Source organism: Camponotus floridanus, unplaced genomic scaffold, assembly GCF_003227725.1.
Source record: "Camponotus floridanus strain SB8 unplaced genomic scaffold, Cflo_v7.5 scaffold7, whole genome shotgun sequence".
NCBI lineage: Eukaryota > Metazoa > Arthropoda > Insecta > Hymenoptera > Formicidae > Camponotus > Camponotus floridanus.
The window spans coordinates 425601-449646 of NW_020229838.1; the positions used below are offsets into that span (position 1 = coordinate 425601).

Sequence of the window (24046 nt, forward strand, 5' to 3'; positions counted from 1 at the left end):
GATCATTTTTCGCGGGGTCGTAAACAGTTTCACAACAGAATTTGTTAAACGGCCAAGTGGCTCGTCGTCGTCGTGTTTTCGATTCCCCGCGGACGAAGTCGATACCAAATATTCCTGGGAAGAGTCAACCGCCGCGAAGGAGATCCCCTGGAGAGAACGCAACGTTTTTCATTAAATTCACCCGGCGTAATTCTCCATTAGACCAGGTCGGCGCGGTCTCGAAGAACTCGCGATCTTCTTATACGGAAGATCCATTATATATGAGATGCCCGTAGAGTCGGTAATAACACCATCGGTTAATCGATCGTCGCGAGCAATGAACATTTTTTTCCCTAAACTGTCGACTTGAAAAATATGATTCAAATAAAGTCGATCGACGCGTATATATCGCACACTTACTCATTAAGCGTATAGTCGGAAATGCATTTTTTGCGAGAGATCAGTCTGACTTCCGATAGATAATTTAATAAGAAGACATTCTAAAGTGCCGAGAAGATAAGCGTCAGTCTTGCGAAGAATCCCGCGAATTATAATCCAATTTTTATGCTAATCGAGTGTCTCGAGGAAGATTCTAATGTATAAGATGACTGACTGGCGATTTATTCAGGCTATAAATTAGCGAACGGACTAATCCGACCGAAAGATAATCCTGTAGAAGCTCCTCGATTGCGGTTTTCAAGGGACAATGTGATTTCCTTTGCGAGAGATTCCGCGATCGTCGATAAATCGTCAAGAGATAAGGATCAAAGCTCCCTAAACTCCCTGTCTTTCGATATCCTTCCGCGAGAAAATACGAGTGCTTGGCGAACCGGAAGCGTGATGTCCGCAAATCGGTGATCCGGTCAAGGTGACCGAGATGGAGTCGGACAAACCGTCCCGTTCGTCGGGCAGTAATCGGAGCTGGCAGCGCGGAAGTTATCGCGGTCGGAGCAGACGGCGGAAACGCAGGCGGAAGCCGTGGAATAAGCGAATCGCCGACTGGACCAGGTCCCTGGTAGCCTTTCTCTTCAGCAACGTGGGCATCGTCTGCCTGGTGGTGGGCTACACCATCGCGGGCGCTTTCCTGTTCGCCCACATCGAGGGTAGGACCAGACCGAACGTCGCCAATGACTTCATTAAACTGAGGAACCTGACGGCCGCTACTCTTTGGGAGCTAACTTCTAAGGTGAAAGATTTACCCAAGTCGTACTTTCTCATCTCTCTTTGTGCTGCGACAGCAGGGCACAATGGAATCGTGAATACTCCAGAAGTACCTTTAAAAGACAGTGTTCCGCTTAGATAATTTAGCTAACAATGAGATAACATATATATATAAAGTATCAAGAATAAGATAAAAATTGTCCTTTTAAAATTATCTGAATGAAAAATGAGAGAAAAATTAATAAAAAATGTATAACATTTATAAATTTAATTACAAAATTTTATCTAGATAATTTTAAGACGCTGGATAATTTTGATGACGCTTTTAAGAAAAACAATTTAAGGAATAAAACTGTATACTTATACTTATTTTTTTTATAAATCCTTATTTTTTAAAGCTACATATATATTTGGAGAGAGAAATTTTTTTTAAAGATGATATTAATAGTTTACATAAAAATAAGATGAAGCGATTATTTCATTTAGATGATTATCCAGTTATTTTTATCGAGATAACAGAAGGTCCGAGGATATATCCGCTTTTTTTACGACCACCGCGATTTCTTTCGTATGGATTTTCACGCGTCTCTGTTTGGTTGAAACGTCAATTAAAGTTACGAGCGTCAGTTCCGGACTCGACGTATACAATAACAGAAACGATAATCTACATCGAAATATTAGATTCGAAATATTAGATTGCGAGATGAAGTTTGGATTATTATAGGTTCCCCGTGTATATATGTTTATTAACATCGTCGATGGTAATTTCTCTCCTTCATTAATACTCTAACGTCACTAATATTGTAGGAAAATGTGTTCTCGGAGAAGCTGTGGAAAGCAAAGGTGAGGGAAATTCTTGAGAATTACCAGAAAAGGGTGGTGTCGGCTGCAAAAAGCGGATACAACGGAATGGAGGAAAATAAGTGGACCTTCGCCGGCGCTTTTTTATATTCCCTCACTGTGATAACAACCATTGGTGAGTGTCCTCTTATCTCTTTTATTGTCGATGTATATATACTTTTCAAATTTTAGATTCAAACCGTTGAATAGTTTATTCGGTAAAAAAATAAAAAAAAAATCAGCGACATCCAATTTCTTTAATTCATTTTTTTCTTTTGCAAAACTGAACGAGTTATATAGCCTCGCGGATACATCCGCGTTCATTTTTGAGGATAAAACGCGAAAGTGTCAGAGCGAAGAAGCCCTTGAAAAATGTAGACAATTTACTCGCTGCCGGATACTTGGCCGTACTAAACAGAGCGCGCTTATTTGCGCTCTTAATGCCCCGACTAATGCCCACTTTTCTCGTCGCGACTGATAAATCTCCTTAAGTTAAGATAAAGGCTTCTGCGTCTGTAAAAGAGAAAAGATAGACTTAGGAAATATAAATAGGAAGCTTTAGATTTTTAATTCAACAATATAATGTTGACAGGTGACTCTCTTGATTTCAAATTAGCCATGATTAAATCGTTTAGACAATTTATTTGCGAGTAAATTAAAATTGTCAAAAAATTGTGCGTAATAGTACAGCATAAATTTAATATTGTCTTCTTTGTTATTAAACAAAAGAAAAAAAAATACTTTGTCGTAAAATAAATAAATGCTTGCGGATATATATCCAGGGTATGTAAATGAACATTCGTACCACAATGTGGTAAGAAAAATTCGGCTGGGATCTCGAGCGAGCAATACCGTCCCCAAATAAGCAGCCGTGCCCGAAAATACAGGGAGCGAATTTAAATTGTAAAAAACGCACGGGGGTCCAGAGAGCCGAAAAATATATATATATATATATATAGCACATAAATCGTGCGCTGTCTCCGAAATATTAGTTGAGAAAAGAGATTGATAAAAACGAAAAGAAGAAAAAGAGAAAGCAATAAGATACATTCAAATTTCTATTTATCTATTATTTATATCCATCTATTATTTAAATCCATCTATTAATTTTTTTCTCATTTCAAACATTTGATATTTTCAAAGAGTTCAAACTAAAGTTTTTCAAATATACAAAATATTAACAATTATATTAACAATTATCCCGTCGTAATAAGATTTAAAATTTCTTGGGACATAATTATATATAAAGCTCTTTCAGTAAGTAGATTATTGACGAGAAAGAAAGCGCAGATTTATTGCATGATTTTCCAATCGGTACGCGAAATAAACTGATCGATTTATTGCATACAATAATATAAAGTTGGAATATTTTCTTCCATCAAATTTTATCAAATTAATAGAAATTTAAAATCACATCTCTTATTTTCATCATCAACAAATGCGCCAATTTTAGTTTACTCATTTTTTTTATTACTGAATATTGCTAAAATGTTTCCCTGGTGTTTTTGGGAACTTGTAAAAAAGTTTGGACGGAAAACATTGGAAAAATTATTCGAAAATATCGAAAAATACACGTGCGTTTTTATTGCTCGGAGGCCAGATATCAATTTTCGCAACGTGCAAAGATGACTCGTTAAAGTTCCGATCTTAATCTTCCGCAGAAAGCGCTATATTTCTGGCGAATCAATGAGGATAATTAAAATTTAACTCTGGTCAAAATGAGCCACCTAAAAATAGAAGCACAGCCTCGTCGACTATCGATTTCCATAAGCACATTCCCCTCTCTCTCCCCTTCTTTCTTTCGTTTTCCCTCGAGATGCACCGAAAAAGATCGAATTACCGGCGGAAAAATCGACGTGAAACGTCGAGTTATCCAGGCCACGAATGGTATCCTGAGACTCGAGCGGGATTTATCATATTCCGGCGCCGCGCGCGCAACTATGAAAGGGTAAAGTGATATTAATGACTTTAACGTGATGGCGGCTTTGTTTTCGGTATTCCGCGCGTGCTGGGATGAGTGTGCGCAAAGAGTATAAATCATGATTATCGTGGCGAAATTACGCGAAAGGAATTGCGTAATTTGTGAAACGTATCGTATGTAAATTCGCAAAAGTATTCGCGCGGTTGTAAATATGTATCTGATCTCGATCTCAAGATTATAATTTTTTTTTACATGGATCTATTGATCAGCATTTTTCTGCAATGATGTTGCGATCAATGTACGCAATGATAATAATCATTATTTAATATATAGAGCGATTCAAGAGAATCAAAAGTCTTAATAATAGATAAATTAGATTAATTTGGGGACGATTTTTTCTCAATAAAAATGTTAAGATTTCCGAAATAATGATTAAAAAAAAAGAATATTTGTGCATATTGCGTGGAACTTTTTTATGGAATTTTAAAAGATTAATAAAATTATATTTTGTAATTAATTTCAGATAAAGTTTTTATATTTTAATAGAAATTTAATGTGAGATTTAATTGCAAAGATACATGATAGAAAAATTGAAAACTTGTAAAAAATGACATTCTTCGACATTTTTGCTAAGAAAAAAATTCAAATTGGCTAGAAAAAATATACCATTAAAACAACATCCAGAGATTTTAAGATTCTTTATGTATCACAATCAAAATATCACTATGATTAAATCTTTACTGAGATTAATTCAAATGCTTTGTTGTTATAACATGATTTATAATAACTAGAATAATAAATAATTATAATACTATCCAATATATATAATTAAACTAATGATAATTTATGTAATTTTAATGGAATTTTCGTCTTACAATGATAATATTGTTCGAGAATTTATTGCATTCTAATAATTATTATACCGGTAATTAGTACATCAATGATAGTCTCATTCTATTTTGGGGAAATTGCGCGATTGAATGCTGAAATCGATAATTTTATATTTTTATTATATTTTTATTAATTTATATTTTTATTAAAATTATTTTTAATCTTTGACATTATTTGCGTTGTGTTTTCAATAGTTGGCAGCATAAAGTCGGTCATTTTGGATTAACATAGAATTAATTAACGGAATATTCGATATATATCAACGAGATGCGTTCTCCGCGAAATTGCAATCATAAATCGATGAACTGTGCGTTAGTCAATTAATACTAAAACTGTCGCGCAATTCAATTGGCGACGCTGCAGCGTTTAATAAATAAATTAATTAGTTGCTCTCTTTTTGTGCACGTGTGTGCGCGTATGTAATTTCGATACTGTATATTTGCTCTCTCTCATATTGTCGATTATTTTGATGAAACAGAAGTTTAAGAACTCGATTCATGTTAAACTATTCGCGCTCAGTCAGATTTACATTAATCTTTAGAGATTAAGATTTTTTAAATAGTAATATATTTTTTAAATGCTTGAAAAGCATTCAAAACAACATCTCAAATATATTCGCAACAAGTACAAGCATAGAGAATGAAATACGTCTTTGGTAAAACAGGCATAATACGTTTTTATTCTGGTACGTGCGACTTTCGAGATATTTACTTTGTTTCATATATGTGAATGAAGATTAAAGCAGAGCAGTATCTTTGTTATTCACGTAACGTCTCATATATCATAATGGTGGAGAAGGTGAAAACAGCACATATATATATATATATTATACAAATTACATACTATAGTCAGTCGCTAAGAAACGAAAGTGTCGACACCACAAGCATAATCGTAAATATACGCTAAGAAAAATGAGAGAGAGAGAGAGAATAAATGCGAATAAATGTTATTATTTAAAAAAAAGTATTTTTAATGAAAAAGCATTATTGCCCTACTTCAGATAAAAATTTTATGATATTCAAAAGTATCTTGTGTTTCAATCCACTAGAATCCTTTAATCTCTAAGATTTTAAATTGCTGCACAAATCATGATTTTCCATTATCAGTCATATTTCACATGACGTTCCGCTATTTTGTGGCATTTTGTAGCGCGCGCAGATAACTCTGCATTGATAACCGATGAAAAGCGACGGAGACGCGCATTTCTGATGAAAATCGCGAGATTGAATCGCACTCGCCCCCGTATTTTCCTTTCGCATCCCCTCGATATCCTTCACGGAATCGCATATTGCTGCCGAAAATTGCGCATCTGCGACGAATCTGCGGCTTCGGCTGTCGGGAAGTTTATTAGGCCGGAAATTAATTAACGCGCACGTCACGCGCGCGCTGATCGTTCGATCTCTCGGGATCGAGGAAGCTCGTTCGTTCGTTCGTTCGTTCGTCGCGAGGACGTCGATGCTGGTCACCATCAAGATCGACATCCCACCGGCAATTAATTTCTTCAGCGTCGTCCTGCAGATTGAGTTAGCAGTTAATCTTCCGGACGCGCTAATAGCCAAAATCTTCAACGATGACGAATATTTGCCGATGCATTTTGAATCATGGGATGCTGTCGATATTTTTTTATACATGTATAATTAATGATAATTATTATAAATTATATACATTAATTTATTATATATGTTTAATTATGTAAGTATATAATGAATAATTTTAATAATAATTATTATAAATTAATATAAGCAATTGTGTTTATGAGCAATTATATTAATTGAAATGAGATATTACGATTAAAATAGGTTGTATTACTGGAGAGTAATAACTTGTAAATAGCTTTTGATATCTCCTCTCGCGATATCGCGACAGTTAGCTTGAAATGTATGCAAACCAAATATGCTTCCGCACACATTTGCGTTAACCGCATTTGCTCGCACCAACTCCTTAAACTTTGGCTTGGCGACCGCGACCGCAACGGGGTGGATTAACATAAAGAAATGCCTGGGGAGAATATATTATCCCGTGTTTCTGAATATATTCGCATGTATCGTAAAGAAGTTTCCTGTCGAAGGAATATTGACGAAAACTCGCCGAATCTGATTAAATTCTCGACATGAGGAGAGGAAGAGGTAGACATGGGTCGTCCGAAGATGACGTTGCTTTTAGAATTTTTCAAATATTCTTAGAAAATCGGGTCAATGTCATTGAAATGGTAATCGATCGACTTATCCCTCGAGAGCACGAAACGAAGGTCATAGCTCGATATTCCTGTAATCGATTCAGTCAAGATATTTTCAAGAAGCTATCTTCTGCGAGAGTTGAAGGAACTTCACTGTATTACACTTTGTCGCACTACTTTACAAATACATTTTTCGAGGCTTTTCACGAGTAAACTATATGAATTTTTTGCCTCAGCAAGAGCGGTCTCATGTAATCTCCATATTTTGATTTATATCTAAATCTCGCAGAGAGCAAAAAAGTATCCCGTTATATGTATTTATTGCCACAACTATCTTCAACTTTAAATAATTGTTAACAATAGAGTTTATACGATATAATACATTCATGATACAGACATTCGATTGGATACAATAAAATATTGTTTAAAAATATATAATTACATTCCAAATTGTGTTCTCTCAAAGTTTTAATGTTAAGTCGAAATCCCCATTGACAATTTTAACACGAAAACCACTCGATTTATATGACACGAAGTGTGAAATTACACTGGCGAGGGTTTAAACGCGATCGCGACCACGATGTCGCGCTTTTCGACCAAAGTGGATAAGAAATTTCCCCGCCGGGAAAATACGAGAAACTCACGCTCTCTCTTTTTCGCATAATGGGATCCTGAGCAACGTCGTCGACACCGAAAATCCTTTCTTATCACGCTGCAGCGGAATGCAAATCAAGAAAATGCGTGTTACGTCTGCCCGGAAGAATGGAGTGAAATTCAATTAGAGAAGGAATAATATAATGGAGAATTATGTACAAATGAAGAATCAAATATCCAATTTCTGAAGAATTAATCTAACGTCGAAAAATAAAAAGAGTAACCCGAAAATTATCAAAGATATTGCTTTTTTTATTTTTATCTAGGACATAATTTTTATTAAATAAATATATATATAAGTCATTGCAATGATAGCCTTCTTTTATCGCGGGTTGAAGATCGTACGACTTTGTTGGTAATTCCTTTTCATCTCTTTGAGAGTTTCCGACGTAGGGATTGAGCACAAAAGCGCACATTTTTCTCCGTAAAGGATTTTAGAAGTCTACTTCTCACTTTTTAACGTAGAGACGCTTACCTCCCTTTACGCGGACGCTCTTTTCTTCTCTTGACCAAAACCCGAGAGAAAGAGAAAGAAAGAGAGAGACGGAACAAGGATTAACGAGTGTGCGAACTTTTCGGCAGGAGATGAGGAAGCGAGAGAGAGACGGAGAGATCTTTTAATTAATTCCGGAAGCTCCTCGTCCGGGGCCCGCTTTATTCCGAGTACGATTACGGTCCCGGTATCAACCCCAAAAGGGTCGGCATCCTAAAGCGGGCGACCCCTGGGATCGATTCGACGAGCTCGGACAACCAAAGTCGCCTGATGACGGTGCGCGAAATTTTGGTCGACGGTCGCCGGGAGTTGGCCACCGCAGGGGGTTACACACACACAAAATGAATCATATATTCCCGATTTTCTGGCTCTTTTGAAATACTCGAGAGAGAGAATAATACTTACTTACCTAGAAATTATTCAACATTGATTTTCCATTAATTTGAATTAATTTGAATTATCTACAACGCGTATCTAGATAATATCTCTCTCTGGCTTTTTCTTCTCCAAGTTTCAGAGATTAATTATTTTCCTAGTTTTAACTCACTACAGAAAATAATGTCTCGTGTCGCTCACAAAGAGTTTATATATTCAAAAAATAACTGTGACAGATGTTTTGAGGAAGCGTTGCCCACAATATGTTTCTTAAGCGTAAATGTATGAAAACCGGAATAAGTTAAAATCCTTTCAAATTTTCGCAATTCACGAAAGTTATTTTAAATATTAAAAGAACTTTAATATATATATAAGAACTTTAATATATATAAAAAGCTTGAAAATATTAAAATATTATGAGCGACGTCGCGGGGCTCTTATGACAGTCACCTTTTTATATACCGCTTCTATATATATCCCTTTTAATCTTAATGCTATCAAGGCTCGGAAGCAGCCAATTAAAATAAGCCGACGGCTAATTTGTTTAAAGGGTGTCGGAGAAATTCTTTGAAAGCGGACGTAACTTACAGGAAGCAGCGGTATAATTAGTGCAGTTAAAAAGAAGAAAAGTATCGAACCTCTTATTCTTAATTTGCTACAAATTCCTCGTGCAATATATTTCGATAAGCATACATATATATACACACACACACACACACACACACACACACACACACACACACACACACACACATACAATGAAATTGGAAATAAAATTATCGAGACCAAAGTTTTTTCTAGCTCGTTGATTTAATTTAGCGCATTAGAAGATATAATTAAATTCAAATTAAGACCCTGCGTCTCTCCCAATCATTTTCTTTGTGCTTCGAGAAGAAAATAAAAAATAATCGTCCGCTGTAAAGAAATAATCTGCCTGAACGCATCGATTAACACTTTTATCCGCGGATTATCGAGAATTTCAATTGTATTATAAAGTAACTGCGATATCAGAAAAGCGTTAGCTGGTAACGTAACGCGATATAAATCAAGCACGATCGCGAGATTGTCCAACAACGGGTATAATTAATGTTCAGGAGGAATCATTTCATTAAACTTGTCGACAAGTTGATAAATTGGCGCCGTGACGAATCCATCCGCGATTAATACTGGCGATAATTGATTGCGATGACGACGAGAACTACGTCATCATCGTCGTCGTCGTCGTTGTCGTCGTCTTCGTCGCGTTATCCAAGACGAAGAAATAAAAGCGCGGGTACGTACGAGAGGATATCGGTTTCCGTATTTTTGGTTAATCGCCAATAATTCCCTGGCCTGAAGCCCGACACCACCGGACTAATGTCCCTGATACGTCGCACACGTGATACCTGTTACGTGCGCGGCAAGACAAGCGTGTCGTTATGCCGATAATGCCATCCACGCCGGTACCAACGAAACGCTTTGACATTCCGGTCTACCAATTAATCATTTCCCATATCGATCATTCGCTTCCTACGGAATCGTAAAACTAATCTTAGAATAAAACGAAAGCGTTTGAAGCGTTTTCCGAGTCTCTTTATCCATTCTAAATTCTGAATATTGCTCCGCTTTTCGCAAATAATTAATTTGAATTAAATTACCAACTATTATTATTAGTATTTATTCATATTATCTTTAATAATGATTAATGATTGTTGTTTTAAGTGTCTTTAATTTTATTTCGTTTCAAAACTCATTTTAACTTATAAATTTTGCTTGACATCTTTACTAAAAGTTATTTTAAATATTAAATTAAATTATCATTAAATTAAACTTTAAGCTTCATGTTCGATTTAAATTCTAATTTTTCTGAAATTGTTCGTGAATGTGTATAAAAAATATGTGGCGATATATATAAGTAATTTCATTTTTTTTAATATCAATATCGTTTTTTAAAAAATTAAATTAAACTAAGCACGCACGCAAAAATTAAATTAAATTAAATTGAATCATTAAATTAAAAAATAAATTATATTTTAAGCTTTCCGATTTATATTCTAAAAATTAATTTTTGAAATTGTCTAGAAATGAATCAGTGCATCGACATATGTTATTAAGTAAATAATTTTTTTTAATTGTGCTGATATATTTAAAAAAAATTAAATAAATAAAATAAATTAAATTAAACACGTATACAAACGAAAACAAGAGAACATTTGAAGCAAATTAGTTGTCAGAGACTGAAAAAGTAAATGTTACGTATGCTTATATCTTGTATGACTGGTCTCTCCATTAATTTATTTACATTAATTAACGATGTCTCGGTTATGTTAGCTCGACTTGAAATTAAACGAGACGCCATGATTCGGCATGTTTCGCGTGCCGTTTAAACACACTTTGAATTCCATCGCAAATGGAAATGGAAACGAGATGACGAGTGCATGTATCATGTTAATTTATGTCGTGTGGCGCGTTGCAGTAAATCAACATGGAAGCGAAAGAGGATAAAATCGAGCGATCTCGGCTGCCAAAATTGTCAGTTAACGAAAATGATAAACATCGCTGGCGGCGCCCATTCCATAGTTATGCCTCATGGTGCGGTTATCAGCGCGCTTCGAGTATTATCATGCGCACCGCTAAAACTAAATACATATCGCCGACGTGCATTCAACGCGGAAGCTTTTACGCGTAAACGCGCGAAATGGCTCGAAAATATTATCCCCATTCATCTCTCGTGGTTTTGCATTAAGACTCAATAAAATTCTCGATATTCAAACGAGTTTAATATCCCAATATTAGCTATCCATCACATTGTAATTTCTATCGATTTTTTAATTTTAACGACGAGTCTTTGATTCTCTGCTATAAAAAATATGATTTTTATTTTCATTATTAAGGTTTAAAAAAATCGATTAAAAATCGATTAAACTGAATTGATTTAATTAAGATTAATGATATAATTGATTGATTTGATATTGATTGAGTTGAATCTAGAAGAAAAGTAAAATACGGAGACTAAAGAATACAAATTTCGGAAGATCAAATTTGTGTGAAACCTGTAAAATATAAAAAAATCTTTATGTACTGTTCGTACTAATCTCGTTGAAAAAAAAACGTTATTACTCGTGTTTCGAGATGTTGCATAATCAGCGCGAGAAAAATCGATAGCGACTAAACGCGGTGGAGACGCGGTCCTCTCTTACGTACGTTATTTGCCGGCGATGGAGAAACTTTGTTGCCGCCGACGAAGTCGGCGACGTTTCTATATATACGATCGTAGTTAATTGAGTCCGCCGGCACAGGTATCGTTACTCATTTAGTGATGGATTTAGGTTTGGCAATAATAACCGGTGGCCGCGTCCCGCGGTCGGCGGTTTACATAACGCGGACCCAACTAAAGTTTGCTTTATCGCTCGACGAAACGGCTGTAAACTCGGGCTCGATGCAAACTGAAATTTCGGCAGGTTTTCTTTTTACTTTATTTTTTTTACTTGTTTAATGGACACTCGAACGAAGGAGAACGCACGCGCATGTTTAATGCGTATTTCGAGAGGGAGGGGGGAAACGTTTTGTACGTGCAAAATGGCCGGCAAGTCAAATGTCAATGGCAACACGTAACACTGTTCGTCGATAAACTCGTCGGCACTCTTGTTCTATTCGTGCCGTGTCGCTCTGTCGAGAGCTTCGTCTCTTTCTCCCGCTGCAATGTTTTTGATGCGTCAGCCGTTGCACTCGATTACTTTTATATACGTGTCGCGAATTTCGGTCATATTTTACGTCGCCCCCCCCCCCTTGCGAAATCTTGGCGGAAATTGATGATGATAGAGCATGTTTCTACGATTCTCTCGCACAATAAACTCTTAGTTAAATCACCGAACTCTCCTAAACGACTCATGTGCCGTCCGCGTATATCTTTTGAATTTTCATGATCGAAAGTGATTCGGGAAAATGTCATCTTTTCAAAAATGATAAGGATACAAAGCTCTTTTTATATTTATTTCTTTGTTGATAAAATATTCAATTTTTTATATTAAAAACATTGCTCAATAAATTTTATCAAATATGCATTAGAGATTCGGTGAGCTTCGATCTTGCTATTATAGGTGAAAAATATCGTATTGCTTAAATGATTATTTGTCGAATGATTTGCGAGAGACCTACATCTTTATGGAGGACACGAATTCAATTTTCGACTGTGTCGAAAGCAGTCACGAGGCCAAGCAGTGAGCCTATGTATCACACTATTTATATAATATAAATTTTAGATCTTAAATGATTTTATTCTACCCTTTTCTCAGCATTAAACATGTATTATTTTACATTACGTCATTATTTTGGTCTCACACATACATTTATTTTAAAGGTTAAAATATTTTTAAATAGAAAATTTATTTCCACATTGCTTGTATTTCAAAGCATATAAAAAATGTATGCAGATTAATTAATTAATTCTATTAATTATTTTAGAGAAATTATCGCGTTATTTAACTTTTCATGAATGTTTCATATCCAACAATTTTTTATTGAATAAAAATTTTGCAAATTGCTACAACTAATTATAAACTAGTTATAAATTTTATATAAGTTTTTAAAATAAATATTATTGCAGTCTGTTTTTTGGTGAAAAATTTTTTGTGATATGATTATGAGATTTAATAGTAATATTCCTGAATATGCAACGATGATAAATATTTCATTTTGACAAGTATTGATTATCCAGACTGTTGCTGCTTTCACGAGTCAATATTTTACACTTTTAGACATTTAAGTAATTGCGAAAACAATTATACACCAATTTAATATTTTAAATATTATTTAATATCATTACATAATATATTTATATTAATATCATTATATAATATATTTATATTTATTGACAACTTAAAAAAAATATTTTTTATTTATTTTATATTTTTGACATATATGTATAGTAAAAACTTAGGAATATTAACCTTCTTCTTTCACTTTCACTTTTACCTTGACCAGCACTTTAATGTTTTGTATTATTAAATTTTAAATAGATTATAAAATATTATTAAATATTATTAAATATTTATTATTAAAAATTGGATATTTAATGTTATTATAGTTACCTACAATTTTAATTTTATAATTTAAATTTTAAAATCATATATATATTTAATAACTTTAGAAATCTTTATATAATTATTGTGATATAAATTGATTTATAACTGTAAAGTTTTATAATATTGCGGTTGCCATTTTGAGTTCAATATGTTGAATATTTTAATTTTAAATTCGCATAATTGATCAACATTAAAAACTTATGCACACAAAGATTAATATAATTCAAATAATTTTTAATTATTTTTCCGTATTTTTGAACGCTTTTTAATTTCCATACTGACAACAGTCGTATTTATTGCATTCTCATTTTTGAATTGCAGCGAAACCTCTCTTCGGAGATGCACGAACGGAGGTTTCCGCAGAGATCGCGTAGATTTCTCATGTTGAGATAGAATTTTATTCTACGAGATAAAACCCTTTGAAAAAGCGAGATGTCGCGAAAAATCGCAATAAAAACCGATAGTGGAATTTCTGACAAAGAAATATGCATACTTTTGATCGCTTTTGTAAATCGAACAATTGTGCGTACAATTTGCGTGAGTAAACGTTGGATGTTCAAAGCCGTTGCGGAAAAAAAATAATTTCTGTTACACGCAGATCGAAATTTGATGCTTGTTAGCGCGAAAACTTCGACACGATTTGAGTGAAAAATGATGCGAATTAATTTATCACGTTTCACAATCAAAAGTCCAATGAATACGTTGAGATAAATCGCATCTGCAAAAATTGCCCGTAGAAAGGACAACGGTGTTTGAAATTTAATATTCCCCGATATTTCAAAATATATACGATCTAGTGAATTATTTTTACTATTTACGTTACCTTTTAACTTTATGATCATGAGAGGATTAATAAACCGAGATATAAGTTTCTTTTAATAATTCACGATAATTTTGCAGTTTTCATACGTGATGCCCTAAAATCTCGAACTCAGAATTCGATGACAGATATTTTTGATCGAGAAATATAAATATCGCAGTAATTAAACTTTGAATCGAGATTAAAAGGATAAAATTTATATTTAGAATATGACATAACAAAATTTTCGATCCCTCTGATGATTTCGAGATCATTGACATTTTAAAAATTGCAATCAAGAAAACATAAGCTTCAAGAATTTCCACTGAGAGCTTTCTCGTCGAATATCCTGTATAATTTTTATACAGCACTAACATTCATCAGTCGGGTGATGTTAATTTTCGCGTGCACGGTCCATTTTATTTCGACTATGAAATGCGTGCGTATTATTACATTGTCATGCAGGGTGGGCCGCGAGAAGTTACACGAACGGAACAACTTTGTTCCATGTTTCTGTGGCTCGAAACAAAAACAGCAAAAATGTCCATGTGCAGTGGGACGTATATCTCCGACTATTTCTCAGGATATTTCAAGCGTACAAATTATATTTGCGTATCGTATTCTTTCGCTTATAACAAATTTTAGAATTAATATTCCACGCATTATTATTCGTGTGACGAAGAGGCGAGATGCGTATAAGCACGTTATTTCAGTCCTCATAATAACGATAACATTTCAATTTTCCATTTCCCTCGCATTTACGAAGTGAAGGAAGTCGACGGAATTAGGAAGATAGAACAACAAAGGAGAGTAAGCATGCATATTTAATAAGCGTGCTGTTTCTCTTCAAGGAGTCTCTCTCTTTCCCTTTTTTTCTTAAATTTCTTTCGCTTCTTTAACTTCAAAGCTTGGTACACTAGCGCGATGTAAAATGGAGTTTGCCCCGTTATAAAAATAACATCTTCATTTGCGGCTTAAAAGAGAGACTGCCGGGAATTTAACCCTCCTAATGTTAAGACGGCAGATAATATGAAAATGTTACAATTTGTAAAACATTTTAATGCTAGAGAACATTTTAGAATACTGTAATATATTTTAATACTCTTAAAATAAAGCTAACGTGTCTTTCTCTCTCTCTCTCTGTCATTAATTACGTAATGATGTAATGTTATATAATCTTTTTATACTTTTTAATAGGAAAAAACAGGAATTCAGAGTAAATAAAACAGAAAAATAATGTAATTTATTTTTTATGGAATAAGATAAGAAAGTAGACAATTTGATTTTGTTTGAATGTCGTTCAACAAGTTGTCAAATCAATACAAATTGTATTTGTAGTGTTTATCGTCGTACATACAACGCATCGCAGATAGTTCACGATTGTAGCATAACATCTGAACGACGGTGTCGTTGTCGCTTTTTTCTCGTCAATAGAGTAGAGAGAGTATCGAAAAAGTACGTAAAAAAAAGATTGCACATGACCAGTTGCAATATATATATATATATATATATATATATATATATATATATATATCGATTAAATTAATGGAATCGTTTCGTTCAATCGTCCATTAGAGAAGTGTTGCTGCAAACGATTGTTTATTCAACGGGCAGAAAAAATCTTTCTCTCTCTCTTTCGGAACTTTTCGCTATTTTGAATAGACCGCGTTGAGCGGTCATCGATGAAAAATTCGCGGCAAGATTTTTTTTTCTTTCGTGTGAACGAGTGCAGCCTGTCCCCTCCCGAATTTGATATTCCCGAATAAATTGTTACGCGGCTCCAATTCCGCCCCTTTAATTCTCGCTTGTTATCCGTTTCATTTTATACATTTGTCTCTCTATTTTATTCATGCGAATCGGACCGATTTGATAGACAATCAATACCGCAATGGCTTGTAAAAACGACAAGAAGGATGCTCGCGAGATATTCCAATCTTTCGAAATTTGATGTTTAGAAAAGTTAAAAATAAAATAATATAGCAAATTTTTTTCACGCAGAAATGATCTCTCGCGATAGAAAGATATGAAAAATTAAATCTGAGAAGCAAGAATTATCAAAAATTTCTGCCTTTTTATATTTAAAAATTGAAATAAGAAAAACAAAACATTGCAATCGCTGATAATTAGATATAGTATTTCAATGGAAAAACGTAAAGATTTATACTTTGAAATACAAAAGAATAAAACATATACGAAGATCTCGTTCGATATAATATTACAATCATTTAATTAAACATTCTGTCATAGTCAGGCGAACGTTTTATCCGTTTTACCCCCTTCTCTTCCTTCGTAAAATTTCCCTCGGGGTGTCGGTGCGCTCGTGAGGGAATCCCTTCTTCGGAACGAGATCGCGATGCGAGGTGGGTGTCACGTCGCGCATCATAAGTCAAACTGTCGACGAATGCGACCTCGTCGTCCCGAGGATGCGTCGCGAATTTCGCGTTTACTCCTCGCGAACGTAAATCGCGGGACCACGCGATTTACGGGCTTTTTTCTCGGCGCGGAAAGTCCCGAGTAAAACGCGATATTTACGGAGCTCCGCGTTTAAGCGTCCGTTTGCCGCTTTACCGACTTTACGACCGGTTTTATCGCCGACTAAAAGACGCGGGACGCCGGGACGACCGTCCGCCGTAAATCGTATCGGCGTCGGTCGCCGATCCTCGAAAATTAACGAGATCTCGGGCCGTGCTGTTCCGAATTTTCGGGACTCGCGTTAGAGACGCGCCGGCGTCGTCCCTCGGGCTAACAAAATTTTGCATCCTGTTCGGGATAATCATCAGCGTGCATGCGCGCGCTACCTAAACTTTTAATCAATTTCGAATTCAATTTTACGACGTTGCCTAATAAAATTGACGATTCAGAAATATAGATGATAAAAGTGCCACAAAAATTCGCAGTGCTCTTTTCCTTGGAGATAGTAACGTTAATAAAAAAGAAACGAGAGAGAAAAGTATGACAGGCTTGTAAAATAAATGATGAACAAATTGCGACTTGATATGAAAATTATGTAATCACGTGACTCACAATACTAAAATGTAAAATAAATTATGACCAAATTGTGATTTGAAATGAAAATTATGTAATCACGTGATTCACAATGCCAGTAGTGAAGAACACATGAATTGCAAAGTCGTGTAAATTTATTATGCAGATTACTTTCCCGCGAGAAGTCGCCTCTTTTTATCGCGGTCAGAGTCCCGGGTGCGTGTTTTCTCTCTCGGAACTTTTAATTTTTATCAAAATGTAAATTGTACAACGTCACGATGCGAAGGCCGCTTGTTTGGCCGAGATCCGTAAGAATCGCAGTCGACCGGACGATGTCGTTCTAATTTTCGAGGGATCACCAGAGAGAGAAAGAGAGAAAAAGAGAAAATGAAGTCCGCGTCCCGTATATTCCGCATGCGAAGCGGAAGTTCGACATGCGGTTCTCCTGAAAAATCACGCTGAATGCATATCCTCGTCACGTTCCTCTTTTGTCCTACCTCTCTATCTCCCAGTATATTTGTTCGCGTGAAAAAAAAGGACAACAGCTTTTTTTTTGCTGGGACTTTCGCTTGATTACAAGACATGTTCCGATTCGCCCTTGATATCGCGCATCGGTTTTTTTGGCGCCGGACTACAGCTTGTTGGTATTTCTCTTTTTTACAATAATAGTCGCTAAAATTCTTTCGGAAATGCGGACAATCGTTATTCACGATAAGTGAACCGAGATAAAAATATCGAATATTATCAATATTTAATATTGATAATATCTGTCTTTCTTCGTGGAAATATTAATGTTACTCCGATATATTTAATATGCGGCAATATTAATTTAATAATGAGATATACCAATTTTTACTTTAAAATCTAGCTTGCAGAAGTTTCTGCAAAATACTAACGCGACCAATTAGATATTAATACAACTTTTTTTTTATCAAGTCCAAGTTTAGCCAACATTTATCAGCTATGTAGGTTAAACTCGTTTCAACGGCGAGGTGCCGTAACCACTCCGTCAGTTTGTACGATAAAATGTAATGTTCGGGAATTTATTATCGCGACAAGCAATCGGATACTTGCCATAATGTTACAATGTATAATCATTTTATATCTCTAACTAGAAGATATATTAATCGCTCTTTGCAAAATATTCTCATAGATAGATCTGTGTTCTTTTTTGTCCTTTTTTCTTTGCGTTATCGCGCAAATCGAGAAATTATTAAAAAAAAATATAGGGTGTACTAGTCGTTACGACGGAAACTGTCGTTTTCCGTCTCCGTAAATATCATTTTTTTGCGGGGAACGGAGCGCGTTTTTTTTTTCAACGTCCAACGAATCGCGAACTTACGAGCAAAATTTTTCTCGGTGCTTTCCTCCTCTCTTTTTTTTAAAGACCCGCATCTGCTCAGTTTTATGGAGCACGTTTCGCCACGTTATGAAACATGAATATCCGAGCGGTTCGTTCGTCGGGGGATTGTTTACGTCTCCCGCGGGGGTGAGCTCGAAACTTTCGGGATTCCGTCCAACTCTCGCGGGCGCATCTGTTGAAACAGCGTCCGGTTGAATTGCCAAGAAGATAATTGATGCGGATATCGCTATCTATGCGATAATGGAGAGTCAGTTATATGCGCGAACTCGATGCCGAGAATGTTGCATTATAAAGAGGAGAGAAATATTATTATTCGAGAGAAAATTATTGAGATGTTTAGTCAGTTATCATTTGAACACGCAAATTAATCTATAATATTTGTAAGATGACACAAGGATATCCATGATAGACTGAAAGAAAATGTCTTGACAGATTTTTATCTCAATTATTAGCAAGGACAATCTTCTTTTTATTCCTTAGAATATAGAGTCTGGCCACGTAATCTCAAAATTGGTAAAAACATGTCGGAACCAATAAAAATTGTTACTAAAGAGCTTATTAAAAATTGTTATTAGGAATTATTATTGTTATAAGCAAGTTTAATAATTTAAAAAAAAGTGAAAATTGCGAACAATTTATATTTATTTAAATAAGAAAATTACAACAATTGTACTCCTTTTTATCAATTTTTAAATACAAAAATAAAAAATTAACTTTCAGTAATATAAAAATTATTTATTCTACAAAATAACTATTCTATATCGCAGTAACACAATTCTTATAAATAGAAATATAACATTTGGTAACATTATTAACATAGAATGCATAGCCATTGTTTTACTATTATATATTGGTTTGACTAGTCGTCCTTTAGTACATGCAATTTTTATTCTATATACAATAAATCTCATAATTTTTATATTACTGGCTCATAATTTTTAAACCTAATTGATAACAATTGTAAGGCTTGCACAAGAAACACTTTTCATTTTTTCCATAAAAGAACGAATTAAATTATATTTAATATTTATTTAATATTTGTTTAAATGAGGCAGATATTGTCGAATAATAAATTCCATGGCTGTAAAATATTTAAAAACATCTGTGGTTACAAAAAATAACCACAAATAGCTGCTATGTTTTTCAAAATTAATCGAGTGGCTAGACTTTATATTTTAGGGACTCTACTTTTTATGTGCAGTTTTTTTATCGCAATCATATGATACTCTTTCCGGATAAAACCCTCAATCGCGCTTTCTCGATTAATAAATGACGCGCGGCGCGATACTAGCACCAGGTTTTACTTTACCGAAACACTCAGCGATAAATTAATCAAAAATGAATCAGCCCACGTATGTATGGACGCGGAGAAGCAAGAAGCAAGAAACACGGGACGGAAGCGGACACGTAGCTCGTCGATAAACTCACTTGGCCGTGTTCTCGTTTACTGCGCAGGTTACGGCAACATTTGTCCCAGGACGAAATGGGGCAAAGTCGTGACTATAGTGTACGCGATAATAGGGATGCCGCTCTTCCTCCTCTACCTTAGCAATATCGGCGACATTCTGGCCAGAAGCTTCAAATGGATCTACGCCCGTTGCTGCCTGTGCAAGTAAGACAAAAGTTGCTTCCCTTCCTCGGCGGGAACTGACCGTCATCGTTTTCTATTTTGACGTAAGATTCATCTGAATTAACGTTGATTGATCTTTCGAAGGTGTCGGAGAAGACCTCGTGAATCGACGACCGACGCGCCGGAGATGCCGGACGATGATCCAGCTGCGAAGAGAGATCGATGGCAGGTGAGTCAGGATCGTGCTCTAAACGATATCATTCGGCGGGGTTTATACAGAGTCTTTTAGAATCATCGAGGAGAATTTAGAAGAGACACCAAACTTCGAAACAAGATTTTTGTCTCGTTGCAATGTCCACAGTTTGGTCCTCGAGCGAATGTCCTGACTTAATTTCAAATGGATTTCGCTTCGACAAAGTTTTAAGTCTCTTTACTAGCGAAGATACGTTTATTACGATGAGAATTAAGCGATACGTCCAATTAAGTAAGGGGAGAATCTCGTTATGGAGGGACCTCGACTCCAGTTCTGGAATATCCTGCGTAAAGGCTGTTCAAACAGGATTTACGTCTGCAGATGGTGAACACCCACAGCGGGGAGGTAGACACGTCGAGTTTGGAAGAAACTTCGCCGAGAAATGACGACGGCGGCGACGAGGGCGGTGACGAGGACGACGACGAAGGCGACGATGAGAGCGACAGCTACGATCCACAGCACGTGACGGTGCCGTTAACTCTATGTCTTGCTATCATGGTGGGGTGAGTCTAGCGAAAGAGATAATCAGATTGCTAATTAAGAACGAATCCGTAAAAAATGCGAAAGATAAATATCTTGGAAAGAATTTATTTTATCAATTTAAAAACAATTACAATCGGAGGGGAAAAAATTGGCTGCATTTTTTAATCCACATTTTCAAATAAAAAAAGTAAAATATTACATTTAAAATATTTCGAAATGAAAAATTAAAATATGAAATCTCGAAATATTTCACTGGATCAAAATATATATAAATTTCTCTGAAATAATTATAAATGTTTCATTATTTCGAGCAAGAGAATCTGCCGCAAAACTCTATCGAGTATCTTGCTACTTAAAATTTTATTGAATCCAAGTCTCGAAATATAATTTTGATCGGAATCGAAATATCTTCTGGCATTTCTTATTATATTAACTTAGTTTGATAAGAATTATAGCAGTATTAACTTTGAGATTGTCAAATTCCCTCCATCTCGAATTCCCTCGAGATTTTTTTTAAGTCAAAATCCCGATGTGCAATTTTTCCTAAGTTACGTCTTATCAACATCTTTCGATGATCAGTTTGCGCCCACATTCCGCGATTAAACTCGTCACGGAAATCCGAGGAGAGAGAGATTCCCTGGGAAAATCGTACCTGACTGACGTGCACTTCTCTTCGCTTTTTGGACAGGTATATCTGGGGCGGTGCGGTCCTGTTTTCGGAATGGGAAGACTGGAACATGTTGGATGGTTCTTACTTTTGCTTCGTCTCTTTGTCGACTATAGGTTTTGGCGATATCGTCCCGGGCGACAAGATCTACTCCGGGCAAGGCCTGGAAATGTCTTTCATCTTCTGTTCCATGTACCTGATGCTTGGTAAGTTTTTCACGCTGGCGACTCAAAATTGCTTGCAGTTGACAAAAGAAAAGGAAAATCCCCTCGATTTTCTTTCAAGTTCTTTATTATTTAACTAAATAGACTGGGCATCCGAGGCGTCACGGATTAAAAGCGTCAAAGTCATTCGATTTACGCATTCGTTTCAGCCATCGACAAACTGCGAAAAAAATAAATGGCTCTTTTTTTTAGAAATCGGATTGTCGCGAAATTTTCGGCGCAAAGACAATAGTTTTAAAAGAGATCAACCGCTTTTAAATCCTGCAACGCGATTGCACCCGTCGTCGCGTATATACATGGCATTAAGCTCGTTTCGATCGATGCCCGATTGCACGGGCGCGATTTTTCGCGGAGATATTCAAGTGCTATCGAATATTGGCTCCGACCGCTTCCACACAAGAGCGGCCGAATCGCGCAACAATTCGCGCAATAATATCCCTGATGCTTGAAATATCGCGCTCCAATTTAATTTTTCGACATGCTTCATGGATGTTGAATCGTCCTTGTTCCTTCCTTTTTTTCAGGAATGGCGTTAATTGCCATGTGCTTTAATCTTATGCAAGAGGAAGTGATCGCCAAGATTCGCTCTCTGATACGCATCATCAAATACATCTTCAGATGTCAGAGATGACGAAGCCATCAAGAGCCGACCGCGATCCTGCAACTACCACGATAATCACGGTAAGTGCGAGCAAATATATTTTTCTCCTCACGTAGTCGATAGTTTATAACGATCTCAATTTTTCTATAATTAAATTCTGATAATCAATCTTTGAATAAATGGACCTTGATAAATTTTGTTATAATTTTGCATTTAAAATAGATATTAATACATAAATATATTATTTCCATGAAACAATAATAACAAATATTATATTATAAAATTAAAAGTATTATAATAATGACAAGTATTATATTATCAAATTGAAAGCATTTTATAATATTTTAAAATATCATAAAATTACAATAATACGATATTATTATAATTTTCATTATAATATTAATTATATCAAATAATTTTACAATATTAATTTATGTTAGAATGAAAAATTTTACAATCAATTTATGTATAACGAAAAAGTAAAAGAACAAAAATAATTATATTCGTTAAATCTCGTACTTATATGAAAAAAATTTTGCTCCGTTTATTTCGTATGAAATTAATTTTCTGCCAAATGCTTGTAAAAAAACGAGTTAAACGATACGTTTGAAATAAACTGAGACATGATTGTAACGGTAAAAAAATTTAAAAATGAAATCGGAGAGATAGAGAAAGGGATTGTTCTTTGTAATTAATGCTCTATCTGCGTATTTGCAATGCATCGATCTCGGTAAGCAGCGGAAAGTGGGACGAAACGTCTTCCGGAGACTGAACTAATGACACGAGAAAAGAACGCGAGACGATATCGTTAAAAATCGCGTTTATCTCTCGCGAGAACGGCTACTTTTGCGCCAGAGGCGTAATCCATGCGAGCAAAAGTGCAATCGCTTGTGCTATGCACGCGTAAGTGTAGCTTTAATATTCCCTGTGTGTGTATATGTGTGTGTAGATATATCTTTGATATTCCTAGTCCTCTCCTTGAAATCCCACGCGATACCAAGAGCCGTGGAATAAACGAGAAACAAGTACGATCAAACGATCGAGTGCAAGTGCTATACTACTGCACGACAGTGACATAAAGGTCGTAAACGATAAATTTTACATCTACGGCCATTCGGCGTCGCGAGGGGAATACAAGCATTGCACCTGCACCTCTTTTTTTCGAAAGAAAGAGACAGAAGAAAAAAAAATTTGTGCGAAATAAATAAAAATCGCTTTTACTTCTTTTTTAATCTTTTCATCGTTTTACTAATAAAGTCACTTTTTAAAATATAGTCCGCGCTATTATAGCAGACTCTATTTAGAAATGTTAAATGTCAATTTTGATAATATTTCGACGATCTTCGGAACAAATCGAAGCGAGCGCGACTAAACTTTTATCATCGCCAAGAATTTTATCGGTTCCCAAGAGTTTTGCACATCAGACATTTCTTTCTTGTCCGTTTATCGGATCATTTTTCGGGGGAGAATGGATATCAGACGCGTACGCGAGATATATTGGGATACATGCATGACAGACAATATCGGAAGTGTCGCTTTCGCGTCAAA

The 24046-nt window shown here is 35.3% G+C and overlaps 1 protein-coding gene across 1 annotated transcript; it reads left to right on the forward strand.

Annotated features, from left to right (window-relative positions):
- Positions 1 to 856: 856 nt before the first annotated feature.
- Positions 857 to 22528, forward strand: LOC105254801 (potassium channel subfamily K member 18). The gene is made up of 7 exons (XM_025413824.1): positions 857 to 1249; positions 1948 to 2116; positions 20156 to 20312; positions 20415 to 20499; positions 20845 to 21026; positions 21695 to 21879; positions 22422 to 22528. Exons 1-7 carry the CDS (start codon positions 857 to 859, stop codon positions 22526 to 22528), a joined length of 1278 nt encoding a protein of 425 aa, XP_025269609.1.
- The last annotated feature ends 1518 nt before the right edge of the window (positions 22529 to 24046 follow it).

Bases quoted from the DNA above. Each gene is read 5' to 3' on its own strand.
- LOC105254801 (XM_025413824.1), top strand. From the start codon at position 857: ATGGAGTCGGACAAACCGTCCCGTTCGTCGGGCAGTAATCGGAGCTGG. The intron at 20,313-20,414 runs GTAAGACAAAAG...GATCTTTCGAAG, and splicing joins GCCCGTTGCTGCCTGTGCAA to GTGTCGGAGAAGACCTCGTG. The intron at 21,027-21,694 runs GTGAGTCTAGCG...CTTTTTGGACAG, and splicing joins TGTCTTGCTATCATGGTGGG to GTATATCTGGGGCGGTGCGG.